The 14,907-nt window shown below is 38.8% G+C and overlaps 1 protein-coding gene across 8 annotated transcripts in view; it reads left to right on the plus strand.

The window, feature by feature from the left end:
- The window catches only part of SPTLC3 (serine palmitoyltransferase long chain base subunit 3), a 172,112-nt gene that overhangs the window by 73,928 nt on the left and 83,277 nt on the right, over positions 1-14,907 (plus strand). For all 8 annotated transcript variants that reach the window (XM_083831466.1, XM_083831464.1, XM_083831461.1 and 5 more), the window contains 8 exons: positions 750-1,009; positions 2,036-2,156; positions 4,065-4,125; positions 5,389-5,620; positions 6,844-6,995; positions 7,448-7,523; positions 9,465-9,552; positions 11,804-11,969. In XM_083831466.1, the coding sequence (XP_083687592.1) occupies positions 11,853-11,969 (117 nt within the window). In that variant the 5' untranslated portion in view covers positions 750-1,009; positions 2,036-2,156; positions 4,065-4,125; ... (3 more) ...; positions 9,465-9,552; positions 11,804-11,852. The remainder of the gene's footprint in view (positions 1-749; positions 1,010-2,035; positions 2,157-4,064; positions 4,126-5,388; positions 5,621-6,843; positions 6,996-7,447; positions 7,524-9,464; positions 9,553-11,803; positions 11,970-14,907) is intronic.

Raw genomic sequence — 14,907 nt, forward strand, 5'->3', positions numbered from 1 at the left:
ATAAGGCAACCTACCTACTGGCTCTTTACCATTATGATTGATAAGCAACACAGACATTTTTTCTCTCTTAACACGTATTTCCCTAAGAGAGAGAATGGACAGAACTGAAATAATGAATAGCAAAAATACAGGCAATAACAACAGGAAATGAGACTAAAGTTAATCCATGTATGGAGTCACGTTTAACACAGTCTAATTCTATGCCACGTCTTGAAATGATTTGTTCAATGGCAATGGGGAAGGCAAACAATTTACTCTATCATGTCACTAAGTTTAGTAATGCTAATAGAGGTGTTGAAGCATAACAACCACTTGGGTAAGTAGTTATATTGACTTCAATAGGTCTAATCACATGAAGCGCTTCATTGAATGAGTAAGAATTGCAAAATGTAGCCATTTGTTGTTAGATCAAAAAATATATTTTGGGTATTTCACAATGCTACTTTCTTTTAAACTGGGTAGCATTACTAGTTCTCATCTGAGCCTGTATAAATCTCACACTTCTGGAAGCACCGAACAATTACATTACAAGAACAATGAACAATAACCTCTAGGCTTTGTGTGAAATCTCTTTGTAATTTCCTGCTCAGAAACTAGGCTTTGTGTGAAATCTCTTCGTAATTTCCTGCTCAGAAACTGAAATTTCATCATTAAATATATGTTAATGCTACATCTTTTGGATGAGTTTCGTTAGTAATACTGAGGAGATTTGTGTTCCGGGTCAAGTATCAGTTGTCTTAATGTTTCAGATGTTTGTTGCTAAGAACAACGTACCTGGATTGATTCGGTGATGACACAGAGAAGGAACGGATGGCATAGAGCTGTCCCTGCTCCTTTCATTACGTCAGCAACTGGAAATGATGACAATACCATGCTGGCTTATTCCAAATTATGGAGACCAGTGAACAGACTAGCCTGACTGGCAGGAGATCTCGGAAAAAGAGACTCAAGTCTGCCTTGGACAGCTACAGAGGTTAAATGCCTCTGGATCACGTTGCTGATGAAAGAGGTCAGTAGAGAAGTGGCCCAAGAAAGAGGTTTTGCAATCACCTTGGTGTTTGTAAAGTTCTTTCACCCTTTGGCTTGGGTGAGTTACTCTATTGACTTCACTGTGTCTAATCACATGAAGTGCTTCATTTAAGGAGTAAGAATTGCATATTTGACTTTATGATCAAACACTAGGTAAGAATGTAGTAGTGGCATGATACTTGTATGTGGAAGAAGCTAGAGCAGAAGGATATACTAGACTTCCTGGTGCTTACTGCTGTATTTTTGCAGTAGAATTCTGGTTACTGCGATGTTCTTTTTGTCTTGGTCAGGTTTTCTGTATTACTGTTGATTTTGCCTGACTATGACATTCCAGTAAGATTTTTTTTTCTTTTTGTACAGTGGGATAGAGACAGAACTGTATCAGCTGTGCAACTTAGGAAGTCTTAATCCTTACAAAAATATTAAATTGTCAGGTGCCACAACATTTCTTTGGTTTGCGTACAAATTCCTAAGCAGATATGTGTGCCATATAAAAAAGAAATTCCAGCATTTGCCTAATGTTATGAGCACTCACAGCTGATTGACATCTCAATACATACAGAGAACAAATTCTGTTAATGTTGCTTAAGGAACCAGGGAGACAGTATTTTCATGTGCTTATGGCTTGCAACCATTTTCATTTTGTCTTATTGTACATAATGAGAGAATAAAGAAGGGCACAATTTGTAACTAAGGAAAAACAGATTTTGTTCCAAAAGAAAGGAAACTTGTTAGGATTTTTTTATTTGGGCCTGTGGTACAGATTGTTATAGACCACCAAATACAAATTTTTGGTATGAGTTATTTATTGGTATGAGTCTTTATGAAGTTTCTTCTGTGGCTTGGTGAACATGTTTTTAACAAGGGCATACTTACAGTTTGGAAGGAATGAAAGTATTTACAATGCTGAGATTTCAAAAAGCAAAATGAAAAGAAACTTTAAAATGTGTAAAATTGTTTGTTTGGTAAATAAAAAGTGAATAAAATTACCTATTTGTTTTTTCAGACTGGAAAGTGAGATTTGGATACACTTCAGATCACCCGCTTTACAAGTGTTTTACTCTTGACTGCTCTGTCAGTGTTGAGGTCATTTGCCAGAAGACCACTTGCCTGATGAGTGAAAGAAGGTAAGCTCATAATTCTTGTGCTTCTAGAGGACTCTATTTCATCATTGTATTTAGTCTAGATTCCTAACCTGAGCACCATTTAATATGCCTGCTACAAAGTGTATGAACAATTCCCCAAATATTAAAGTTTAACCCTTTACCCAACATAGTAATTTCCAATGCGTTTTCCCCACAAGTACAGTAGCTTATATTGTATTTTGTCTTATTACTTGAGGCAAGTTCCATCGGCCTATCTGAAATGATCTTAGTTTATATGAGTCGCTCCCTGAACTCAAGAGTTAGCAGAGTTCTTTGAAAATTGAAATTCAGAAAAATTATCTCACTTCTGAAAATTCTAGAGTAGTACTTGAAAAATATTGCGACAAGGTCTGTGCTGCTAAGTATGATTTTGGGGGTGATGGGACTTAAATTTTGGTCAGGAGGTTTCCAGCTTTCAGTAACAAGATACTATCAAGCGCTAACAGGTTTTGCATTAGTGCTTAAGAATGCAACCCAATTGCATCTGAAACTTTTGGAAAGGAGAATGACTAAAATCATTATTATTTTAAACATGCTTTATGATATTTCCATCGTTGATGTTGGCTGTATCCAGTAAGTCATGACAACCAATGGTAAAATAATTTTGAAATCAACATAACTACTGGAAACGGTAAAGCTAAGTAGGTGTTTTCAGAGGAAAGTACGACTGTACTGGATTTCTATTGATCAGGTTATGATAATGGCAGGCTTTTAATACAGAGAACAGGTGGTTTGAGATTTCAGTTTTATGTTAAAATTAATAAAAAGGGAAATAAAAGAATTTAGAAGCTTCATTTCTCAAAGGAAATATTCAAAATCTGTGGGTATATGTGAACTTTTAGCGCATATTAAAGATATTATTATATACTATTCAGCTTATGAACACTGGAAAAAGAAGAGAGAGATTATGGAAATAATGGTAATAACAGCAAAAGAGTAGAGGTCTTTATCCTAAGTTTTAATAGATCAAAACAGTTCAGGCAGATGTAGCACCCCAAGATTAATTGACCTCCAAAATTATCCATAAGCTTCAGTTGGCTACCTGAATGCCTGATGTTTTTTCTACGCAAAACTTAGCCTGCAGTGTTTAAATGATCAAGTTAGTGCAGACGTAGGCTATTTAAGGTGTGCATTGCTAATTATAAACTGAAAAACCGGGTGTACTTTATAAATTTTATCTAAACCCTGTCTTGAATAGTAGGTGTCATCATTAATGGTGCTGCATAGAAATTGAAAATTTGAAATGTATAGTTTCTTTATCAATTCAAGAATAACATCCAAAATGTTGTGCACATGCTAATACATGAAACTTAGGTCTGGTTATAATGAGCCTGTTTGTCATCTTTTACTGATCTATAATAAATCATTTATGGATTTATTAATCTCTTTTTTCACAAGTCCACTACATTAGTAGTTAGAAATTGAATATATCGGCCATGACTGGCAATTTATTTACACTGCTGTAACTCCACTGACATGTAGTGACTTAAGGAAATAATGTATTACTACAGTGCAAGAGAAGAATGAGATTTTTAACCCTAACTGAAGAAGGAATCACATCTGAGAGTAACAAGAAATATGCTGAATTTATCTAACAGCTATGCATTAAGTGGTAAAAGAAAAAAATGAGAGAAACAGTACACCTAAGCAAAGATCTAGCCATCCAACAATCAGGTGATCTGACATCTGGACATATAAAGTGTCCTGCATAACTCACGTGCGTAAAACAGCTGGAATTATTTCATGTATCACCATTTTACCCCACTGTATACTAAGGTTTCAGCACATCTCCCTGTAGCAACTGGAATACTCAATGCAGTGTGGGTTTTACAGAATGCAATATTAAAATGAGAAATACTATGTATAACATGTTTACTTTGGGGTTTTTAGGTATGTCCACTGCAACTGGGGGTACTTGGGTCATCAGAGTGATGGTCTGGCAATCCATGAGGTAATGTCTGCTTTGAATTAACTTAATTAGTACATACAACTAGTATAGTTCTGGTTGCACTGATATCAACAGCAAAAATCCCTGCTGCAGTCTATTCTGCTTTTCAATTAAAGGTAATTTTTAATGTTACATAAGCACCTGGAGGTGTGATTGAAGCTCCACTATGTTCCATATGTAAAATGGTCTGGAAAGCCTACAACAAATTTGAAATATAAGACACAGAGCTGGTGGGAAGCCAAATTCAGAATATGTTCTGCGCCAGGGGTGTGCAAAGAGCATAAACAGAGCATCTGTTCTAGTCAGCCATGTTTGAGCTTCCCTTTGAAAACAAGTACTTTCGTGTAGGTGTGAAAAACTTTTCCTCCTTTCTCCTCAAAGTGCACAATTGCTAGAAATGTATCTTCATTTAAATTATTAGCACTTCATCCCTTTCAAAAGCAGTTTTTGAAAAATTCTTCAGCTTCATTGGCCCTTATCTTCAGTTTCTGAGATAAGAAGGGTCATTTGGTTTTAAAATGTTTTCTGATCCCTTCATGAACCTGGGTAGTGTAATCAAGCTGTTAAACTGAATTCATCCTTGTCTTCATAGGAGTTATAGTCTTAAAGAAAAGTTTCTGAAAGCTTATGAAACTGCCAGTTTGTATGGTCTAACAAGCGTTCACACACGGTGCCTAGTTCTCCACATTGTTTCAATGGGTGTATCGGTTTATAACTGTGTACTGTAGATTTCCAGCTCTGATCAGTTCAGTAACTTTACTCACATCAAAGGAAACCTTTGATTCCCAATAAATACTTGTATGTATCACTGCTTTGCTGCCAGCCTGCAATCATAACTGGAAATCTCTTCCCTTACTTATCCTCATGCAAACATTTTTTATTATGAACATCTAGTAAGAATTCTCAGAATTGTCTGTGGCTACTCTGCTGTGGTTTTTTTTTCTGAAGATTTTGTGGGCAAGCAGGATGGATGAAGGCCAAAACCTCTTTGTGCCTTACTGAAAGCTTATCCACAAAAATCTGTTGAAAGGAAGAGAAGATAGAAATAATAGATTGTGATAATAAAACAGTACAGATGAAGTTCAGATAGTGTAAAAGATCAAGTCCCTGCCTGCTCCATGCTGTTTCCCAAGAGCTTCCCTTGAGCCATCCAGCAAAGAACTGGAGAGGATTAATGAGGTGTGTCTAATTATAAAGGTGATACCTGTTCTGGACTGCCCAGAGCTGAGTTTTGGGAGTTTACAGATATTTTTTTTTTCCTTTTAGAGACAAGGAATCAGATGGGAGGGAAAGTATATGAAAGAGTAGTTCAGTTGGAAGAGACCCTAAAGATCATCTAGTCCAGATAAAGAGGAGGAAGAAAATGTTGACTGCTTGAAAAAAATCAGGAATCTCCTATTTCCTTTGTGAAAGTCCTTTCTACATGAACCTGTGTGCATGTGACTTCCCACAGAACTATGTTATTGTGCCACTTCTCGATCTATGAGCCTGAAAGCAGGTTAGTAACAGTCCACCTCTGCAATAAAAACCAACATATCTTTCTGGGCTATCACTGTACTAAATAACAACAATTTTTTTAAGGGCCCATTTGGGGAAAAAGAAAAGAAAGTCAATTAAAACCTTTTCCTTCCCAGCCTCCTTTGCCAGAGTTGAAAAATGAAAGTTGCAGGGTTGTAGAAAGCCCATGAATGAAATTCACAGTTGCAGCATAGGGAATGAAATTGAATATTCAGTCTTTGGTACAGCCTTCAAGTTTGTGGATCTCTCCATAAGGACTATAAGTTTCCACAATACACTTTCTTTTCTTAGGTACATATATCCATGATCCCTAAGAAGTTCTTGCACCCTAGTAGCAAGTAACTGGCCTTTTCTGAGGGAAAACCAGTGCTGCTCAGAAGCCTGGAGTCACATTTCCAGCTATGAAGTAACACTTCCCTATCCATTAACCCTTAGAGAGGCCTCCACTCCCCTAAGGATTTAGCTGCAGTCTGAGGTGAGAAGGACAGACCTCTGCCCCCAGAATGGCAACCTCCGTGTCCCTTAGAACAGGAGCAATGTTGAGGAACCTATCAAGACTTGATATGTACATGGAGGGCAAAAGTTAAATAAAGACGTTTACATAAACAGGAAAAAAGGTTCTTCCATCCACATAGTAGTCATTTATTTGTATATGCTGACAGGATAAAGCTGCTAAACCACTGTTTTTGCTTCAGCCAGGGAATTTTTTATAACATACCTTTTGTTTTTTGGCTTCCCAGCCCTTAGTCATGCTTCCACTGGCCTTTTGGACAGGCCTGGAACATCCTCATCTCCTCTCAGTCTTGAGCTTGGCTCAGCCTGACTTCAGATCCTGAATCCCAGCCAGGGATAGCTCAGCTTTCACAGCTGGACATGGCTTCATGCACCAGTGCCCACACCGCTGGCTGTGCTTTTCCTGTCAGAGCATAAGCATTTTGTAGTGAATTCACAGAAATTTATTTTTTAAGTGATGCAGGACTACCTTGTTTGTAGGAGCTTCCTGCTCTGGAGATCTCACAGCCTGTCTTCTGGAATTTCATATAAACCAGCTAAGCTGTAAAACATGCAATTTTTTTCCCTGTGGTTGATCTTCCCAAGCAGCCTCCCACTTAGGTAGTCTATGCTACTCCAACCCACCCTTGCCTTTTGGCCCTGCCTAATTTTTCAAGCTGCCATTAACAATTCCCTCTGAATTGCATGCAGAGAGTATGTCCCAGCCCTCTCAGATGCCTTGGGAGAGGATCTCTTAAAGCTGGTGGAGCTGCATCATCTCTGCAGGACTCGGGAAGACGGCAGCCCTGCAGCTGATCCAGCCCAGCCTGCATACAGCTGGCCTCCAGGTTGAGCAAGGCCAGGTGGGAGCATTGCCGTAGCAGAGCCCTGCCTGTTGTACCATGTCCTCTCTGTTGCACTGCTGGTTGGGTGCATCTGCCTGTGCCATGGGTCTTTGTTCTAAGATGCTCTAAGATTATTTCCTGACCAAATTTTGTATATCCTTCAGGGGGCAGTTGTGCAAGGGCACTTGAGCAGATCCATCGGCAGTTGTGTGCAGTTTTACACCCAGGTATAGGGTAACATTTCTACCCTTTCCCACAGATGTGTTGGCTAGACAAGGTTTAAAGCAGCAGACATGGATTAGGGGTTCTTCCATGTAAAAGTTTTGGAAGTTTAGCCTATACCCAGTGCTGGGGAAGTATGGATGAATCTGTAAAGACACCCAAGAAGATGACTGACAAGCAGATACATGATACTTGCAATTGCTTATTTTGCTTTGTTGCTATAATTCCCCTCTGTCCATTTATTTCAGCCTCACTGATCACTACATGAGGATTTTATGATCATGTCTGAGGCAGGACATATCTCAGATATCCACGTCTCCACAGGTACCAAACATACTGGGATCCTAATCAGAGAATAAGTCTTCAGTGGTACTCAGAATTAATAATATGGACTTCTGTTGTAAGAGAAGTGATCAGGATAGCAGGAGGACTTTTTAGCTCCGTTCTCCACCACTGGAGCATGCTCTGCTGCTAATTTAATTATTACAAAAACTATGACATTTAACAAATTGAATTGGGTGTTCCAGTTTTTTTCAGTCCCTATTTGACATTGGTATCTGCCCTGCACAAATAAGCATAAAGCTAGCAGGTGCCTCTGCATAGATCCTTACTGCTTCTTGTGGCATGTAAATTTGTACCTGTCATGAACTGAAATGATGAGGATCTTGCAGATAGATTGCAAAACCATTTCACAACTATATCATAACTAACTGTTCTCTGGGATAAACAGGAATCCTGTGGAAATCGTTCTGGATTAAGACATTACAGTTTTCTAGGGATCAGCTCTCACACTTTTCTTGCAACACTGTACTTTTGTAATGGTAGATAATCCAGTAGCGCTATTACAGCTTGGGACCCTGTGGCCGCTCTCATGACACACAATGGTTGGTCTGAGCAAAAACTCTATCAGAAGGTTGAATATTTGTGTCCCCATTTCTTGAATGTATCAGCAGAGGTCAACCGTCTTACCCATCCTGTGTAACAACGGTAGTGCACGACAGAAACATTTTCCTACAGAACTGAGAGACTGCTTAGACAGAGCCCTGCCCTGTCATTTCTCTCCTCTTTGCTCTTAAACCTTGGCTAATTAACTGTATCTATCTTACTTTCAGTACCATGCTCCTCTGCAATTTATCTCCAAGCATTTTGCAAAGGCTTTTTATCCTCATTTCAAGAGGTGGGTCAGCCAAAACCCAGTGGCATACTGTAATAATGACAAAGCAAGGAGTAATACCTAGACCCTGGGAAATGACTGGTGGCTTTCCTACAGATTTATTGTGATTGTAGCCACATCTTATAAACTTTACTAACATCTCTCTGGAACATGGTGTGTGGTCTGCTAATAACCTTAGGAATTCCCCACCTTCTTGCCAGTGTACAAGGATCAACTTTGTTCCTTCTGACTAGTACCCAAGCTACTGAAGTGAAGCACATGTATGATCTTAATAGGATTGGGGTCCCCTGCTGTTAAAATACACACAGTTCTTTTACAGTCAGCGTAATAAGTTTTTCCTCCCATTCTCCAGAATGGTAAAAAGAGAAAGTGTATTGCTGTTTGTGGTTTTGGTGTTGTACAGCCCACAATTATTGGGTCTGTCCTCCAGTGCCCATGCAGGGTAGGCCCTCATGTATTTAAATAATTGATTTTTATGCAGCTAATAGGTAGCATGATAGATATGGATGTAAAAGCCTGAATAACAGATGGCTTTGAGTAAGAGGGGGCTCTAAAGGGTACAATTCAACATTTTTTTCTCCAGGAGCAATACCACATCCTGTTTACAGATTATCTGTATTTATCTGGCCAGACACAGATGCTATAAATCATTTGCTCCAAATGGAGTTAGGGCAGGAATTTTACTCATCCCCTACTGGTGTTTGTTTTGTGAGCTTTGGCTTTTAGAGTATGGTTAAAAGAAAACCAAAAGGACAGATGTTCTCTGGGGTTTTTAAAACTGCACATTTAAATTTGCATTTAAATGTAATCCCCTCTTTTTAGTGCTGCCTGTTTGTGATCTTAAATGTGTTAGGCATATTGAAAACTAAAGTTAATATAGCATATTAATTATTTTATTCCTATAAAGGCAATGTTATTTCATGGGCCTTGAAGCAGATAACAAGTATAGACTGTGACAGTCTGGGACTAGAGAGAGAATTTGCATCATCTGAACTGTTATCTAATCAGGGATTCCCCTCACCCACAAACCTGAATGAAAAAAATGTAATGCATACATGAGATGTTAATTATATTACTTTGTGCCCTGGAAGGTACTCAGTCTCTTGGGAAGTGTACCTGGCAGAGGTGTTAGCTGAGTCACTGGAAGCTGCTGAGGGGAAGAACCACTGGTTCACTGTGGTAAGTTTTCTTGTTTTACCTTTACCACAATGCAGTCGAGATGATCAGTAAATGACTGAACAAATGGAATGTTTTGCCATGAAAGCCAAAAAAGGAAATAATAATTTCCGGAAGAATGCTTCTTGGTGGGCATGTGTTGCCAGGTGCAGAGAACATTCTCCTACATCACTTTGTTTGATTTATCAGGGTCTCATAAGTGATAGATATGCAGGAAAGTGTTACTTTGACTGTTCATTCCACCTACTTCTGCATTGTCCTCATCTCAGTCTTTTCCTTGCAAACTCCTGGACAGTAATTATGGCTAGCAATTGATCTTATCACTACATATTCACAATTTATAACTGAGTTATGATCACAGATACCTTACTGAAGCCTACAAAAGATTGATTCATACAGAAATGAGGCATTCTTGCCTAGGAAAAACGCCAAAAAGAACAAAAACTAGGAAATCTGAGTTCTGGTGCTGAATCTGGTGTAACTGTGAAGTTACATAGCTATGAAAATACATCAGTGTTTTACTCTTGCTGTGTTGGTTTTAGTCAGATAGGGAGATGTTGCTTTGGGGTTGTTGGTTGTTTTTTTTTTTTTTTTTGTGTATGTGTTGTTGTTTTGTTTTTGTTTTTTTGACCAAAACTGATACTGCCTTATTAATTTGAATATGTAGGTAAAAGGTTTCTTTCCAAGGATATCAAAATCAAACCTAATTAGGGATGGATTTCTTCTTTGGTTGTTCTACTACATAGTGTATTATGGAGCTTTTCTACAGATCTTAATGGAAGTCTCTGCAAACAACCAAGTGCTATGAAATGAAGCAAAATGCAGAAGGGAAAACACACATATTTCTTTTAAATACAGTTCATTTCAGGTCTCCCTTGTGTTTGTAAACTTTTGGTCCCTACCTATTGAAGGCACCCCAATTTGCAAATCACTTCAAAAGAGAAAATACATTTTAGCAATTCAGTAGGTGGCTAAGAAGTTTTCAAAATCAATGTAATGTGTTTTTCTTATGTATTTTCACAGTGGCTCATTTAACATTTAATCTCCTTCATTCCATATATTCCAGTTGTAGGCTGCATTTTCTGTATATTGCTTACTTTTCATTGGCAAGATGAAATCATTATTTTTTCTAATTAAAATACTCAAAGACTTTTACTTTCCCAGCCTTTCATCCTTACTGCTTTCCAAAATGGATATTATAATACAGCTTTCCTTTAATCTGTCTCCACAGTAATTTTAATTATTTGGGGAAGAAGAAATTCTGTCACATGTGGCCAAGAACGTATATACTATTATGTTTTTCTACTAAAATCTAAAACACAAGTGTTCTGTCCAGCAAAGAAGGTATATATGCAAGTATTTCCATAATCAATGAACTCTACTCTTAAAAGCAAACATATATATTCTGCTTAGTAGCTTCACATTTGATTAAAGCCTAGCTGGTTTATACCCCATTAATCAACTTTATAAAAGCCCATTTCTCATTGATTGGAATACCATGCAATTTAACCCATTACTAGCCAAAGTGAGTTTTAAAGGGACAGTTCACTCTGGTGAGCACCTGTGTGCATGTGTCAGTAGGATGGGGCCAAATATATACTTTCTGGTTATAGGTAAATATTTCATTCATTTTAATACTAGAATGCTTTCCATTTCCTTGGGGGGGGGGGGGGTAATGTTGCATCTATCACTGCCTATATAAAAAGATTTTAAAAAATGAAAAAAAAATGTTCTGTTATACTCAGCAAAATCCTTTCTTCAGCCAGTATACTCTTCATAAAATGAAGCATGTAATTTTAAAGATTACTTTATTTAAGTTTTCAAAACATTTTGTTATTCTACTCTAAATGGAGTAACATAGCTCCACATGGAATGTAATCGAGAGAAAAAAAAATGTAATGCTCCTCCCTGGGAGGTATTTAAGAGGTAATATATCTTTAAATGTCTCCGCCTCTGAATCCACCCACTTCTTGATAGCTGCAGCAGTCTTGTTGACTCATAAAAGCTGTGTTCATACAATAGCCAGCAATGAGCAGTATTTTTCAGAGATTTTAAGAGCACACCTCCTGCTATGTATTTCGCATTCTAGTTTGCTGGGGCTGAAGGTGTATGAAAGAAACAGTTTTAAGTTTCTTAGATATTGCAAAAGATAGTTCCTCCTCTCATCCTGGAAAATCCTGACAGACCAGTTGGATACCTTTCAGGCCTTAACTAAGAAGTTTATCTGCTCATCCCACTGTCTTTTTTACTGTAGAAAGACCTGAGACAACCTTAAGAACTGAGAATCTGACTAATTTAAACAGATGGCTAATCCCAGTGCTGTCTGCAATGGACATCTACATCATCATCATCATCAGAAACAGAATAACCTCTTAAAAAGTGGAGTCTGTAAGAAAAATGGAATTACCAAAGGAATGAAGGTAAGGTTTAATTGTTTACCACAATTGTCTCAATATTGAAAACAAATAGTTGAAACATGGCTTATTAAGCTAGTTTTGTGAAGGTCTTAGTCTTCGTTGAACAGGTGGTATGGCATTGGCTTGTGTGTTAAGTTTTATAATCTCAGAATGTGCTGCTGCATTGTTTTCTGTCATCCTAAACTGCAGTAAGAGTTGTGGATGCTCACGAACATACTGTTTGTGGACTAACTAGGCTCTAGTTCACATCAAGCACAGCAAACTCATGCACCCTGAAAGACAGTAGTTTCCTTTTAAAGCTTAACCGATGGTGGAGTTGACTCTGCAATGTATGAATCACTGGTGGAAAGCTGTTTTATCAACCTAAAGTGTGTGTGGAGTGATTTTCAATGTATGATTTATTGCTGTACAAATATAACAACAACAAAAAAATGTAGGCAGGAGAAGCTGTCTTTTCCTGATGTTTACATTACTGCAAGGTTGTCTTGATACCTACTTTACTGATGCCTGCTTTCCAGCCTTGAACAGCTTAAAATCCACATCAGTTTACTTACCATTTTCTCGAGCTGTTCTCTGTCAAACCGACACTTCTCATTTATGTGAACGTTTTGTAAAGTAGTTGGAGTGCAGCATGCCAAAGAACAAACCACAAAACCAAAGGTGTTCTTTTGCCAGAAGAGATGAAGTCTTAAATGTTTGTCTGCAATACCTGTTCTACTTGGGAATGTACCGTCTGTCTTAAAGTGTCCTAATTCTGGATCTTAGTGTGGCCATTAGTAGAACCTCTTGTAGTGACTAGGAGAAGTCTGGCTTTACAGCATGGTGCCATGGTGAGAGGGGGATGGAGAAGTTGCTTCAGGAGCCTGAGCTCCCATCTGACTGTCTCTTTGGAGCCTGTTGAAAGCTTTAGACAAGTGTGGCAAGGGTTCCACTGCTTTACAAGTAAACTGCTATCTTAAATCTTTTTTAAATGGAGCTGTCATGCACCTAGCACTCTAATGAAGGCACGCCCAGTGTCAAGCTTAATGATTGTCTGGCTTTAGGTGTCTCCCTTGGTATGGGTGTTTCCTGATCGCTGGCTTGCGTAGGATGAGGAGAGCACAAAAGCTTGTGCAATGATCGAAAAGGCCTTTCTTGGGATTTGCTTCCAGAAACCTAATTTAGCATCCTTTAATATATTACATATATTTCCTCATCATTTTATATATTAACTATTTGCCACTATGATATCTGAAATCTTTGCTTTCGGTTTGAATAGCAAATTTCACGAACTAAGCCTTGCCACTTGTTTGTTGCTAACTTGTTACAAATGAGCAGTTTTTAAGCGGTAAGCTCCCAGGAGGGTATTAATTAGAATTTCCTCCTGAATCAGAAAGATATGGCCAGAGAAGTGAAGTAGAATATTACTAAAGGTAAGCAAAAGGGTAGCAAAGGCTGGGCTGAAAGGGATGGTAAAGAAATGAAGGAAGTGTTAGTAGAGATAGCTACTGGATTAGTGAAGTGCTATGAGCACCATATGGTTGGAGGAGAAGGGGAGAGAAGCACTGCACCACTGGTAAATACTTTTTGTGGCTGAGGAAGAGTTGAGGAAGTGAAGCCTTAGAAAGTTCAGGAGGCTTATCAAAGGCAGATTTGGTAAATCCGGGTCTGGCACTGTGTTATGAATTACATGCCATTTCCCCTGTCTTCCTGCTTCAAATGCAGGTTGAGAAAGAAGGAAACAATAACAGACAAGAGCTCTGTATGAAACAGGAATCTCATTCCCGGTAGGAATCTCCCCATTCCTGTCTGGTCTGTTTCCCCACCCCAGCTGCCTCACCCTGTTCAGTACGTACGCTTTATCCTATTTTGCAGGAATAGATATTGTTCCTTTCTACCTGGTCTGTTTATGTGGCTTACTGCTGTAGGTGTGCAACATCACCCAGTCTTATACTCACAACAGCTTGCTGAGGTGTGCTCCCCACTTTTACAGATGGGATCTGAGGAGCAAGGAAAATGGCAGCTGGGTGCACAAGGAAGCTTGTGCAGGAACCAGACACAAGTTCATCATGATTCCAGTCATCCTCCTTTTCTCCTCTTTTGTCCTTTCTCCATATTGCCCTGATTTCCCTAATATTGTGCCATGTGCTCACACGCATGTGTATGTTTATGGTCTCTTCAGCAGATTGATTCATAATTAAGCACCTTACATAGGAGAGGAAATAGTGCTAGGATGTTCAGGATGTGGCTGATGATACTGCTTCTAGCACCTGAGACTTGTGGCAGTTCTGAGGTCTTGAGCTTTTTTACAGCTGTGTTACTTGCAAGGAGAAGATAAAGATGTTCTGGTTTGAGAGAGAAAGCTGATGTTGCTGAGGCTGCAGTAAGGGCACAGCACGGTGAAGGCTTCTAAGCCAGGAATATGTAGCAATATCTGCACACAACTGGCTGACTGGAACATCAGGCTTTGCAAAAATCAGCTCCATAAACCTCTTTTCTAAGGAGCCCACAGGAAGCACTGCCTTTGAAAACACTGGCTTGGGAAAAACGTATTTTGCATCTTTATGATGTAAGAACGTTTGCGTGTGTATGTGCGTGACAAGAGAGAGAGGAACGATTCTAATAAAGCAAAGCCTCCTGTTTTCTGAACTAAGGATTTTGTTTAACGGGTTGGGGAGGGTAATTAGGGATGATCAAATGCAGGGGAGCAGGAAGGGATGCTCTCTTCACTTCTAGCTGTCTGTGGCATACCAAGGGCAGAAAAGGAGGTAGCTAAGTAATAAAGAAGCAGTGAAGCATCCAGCCAGAAGAGATGCTGTTGCTTCTGGCAAAGAGATATGCTACTTTGGTGGAGAGGGACTGTTCATTCGAATAGCTTCTGTGATTATTTGAAGTCTGACTCTCTTGGTTCTAGTTGATAGCATTCATTGGAAGCTGGGCCACAGTTAGACCCTAGCTTTGG

This window comes from Anser anser, assembly GCF_964211835.1.
Source record: "Anser anser genome assembly, chromosome: 3".
NCBI classification, from domain to species: Eukaryota; Metazoa; Chordata; class Aves; order Anseriformes; family Anatidae; genus Anser; species Anser anser.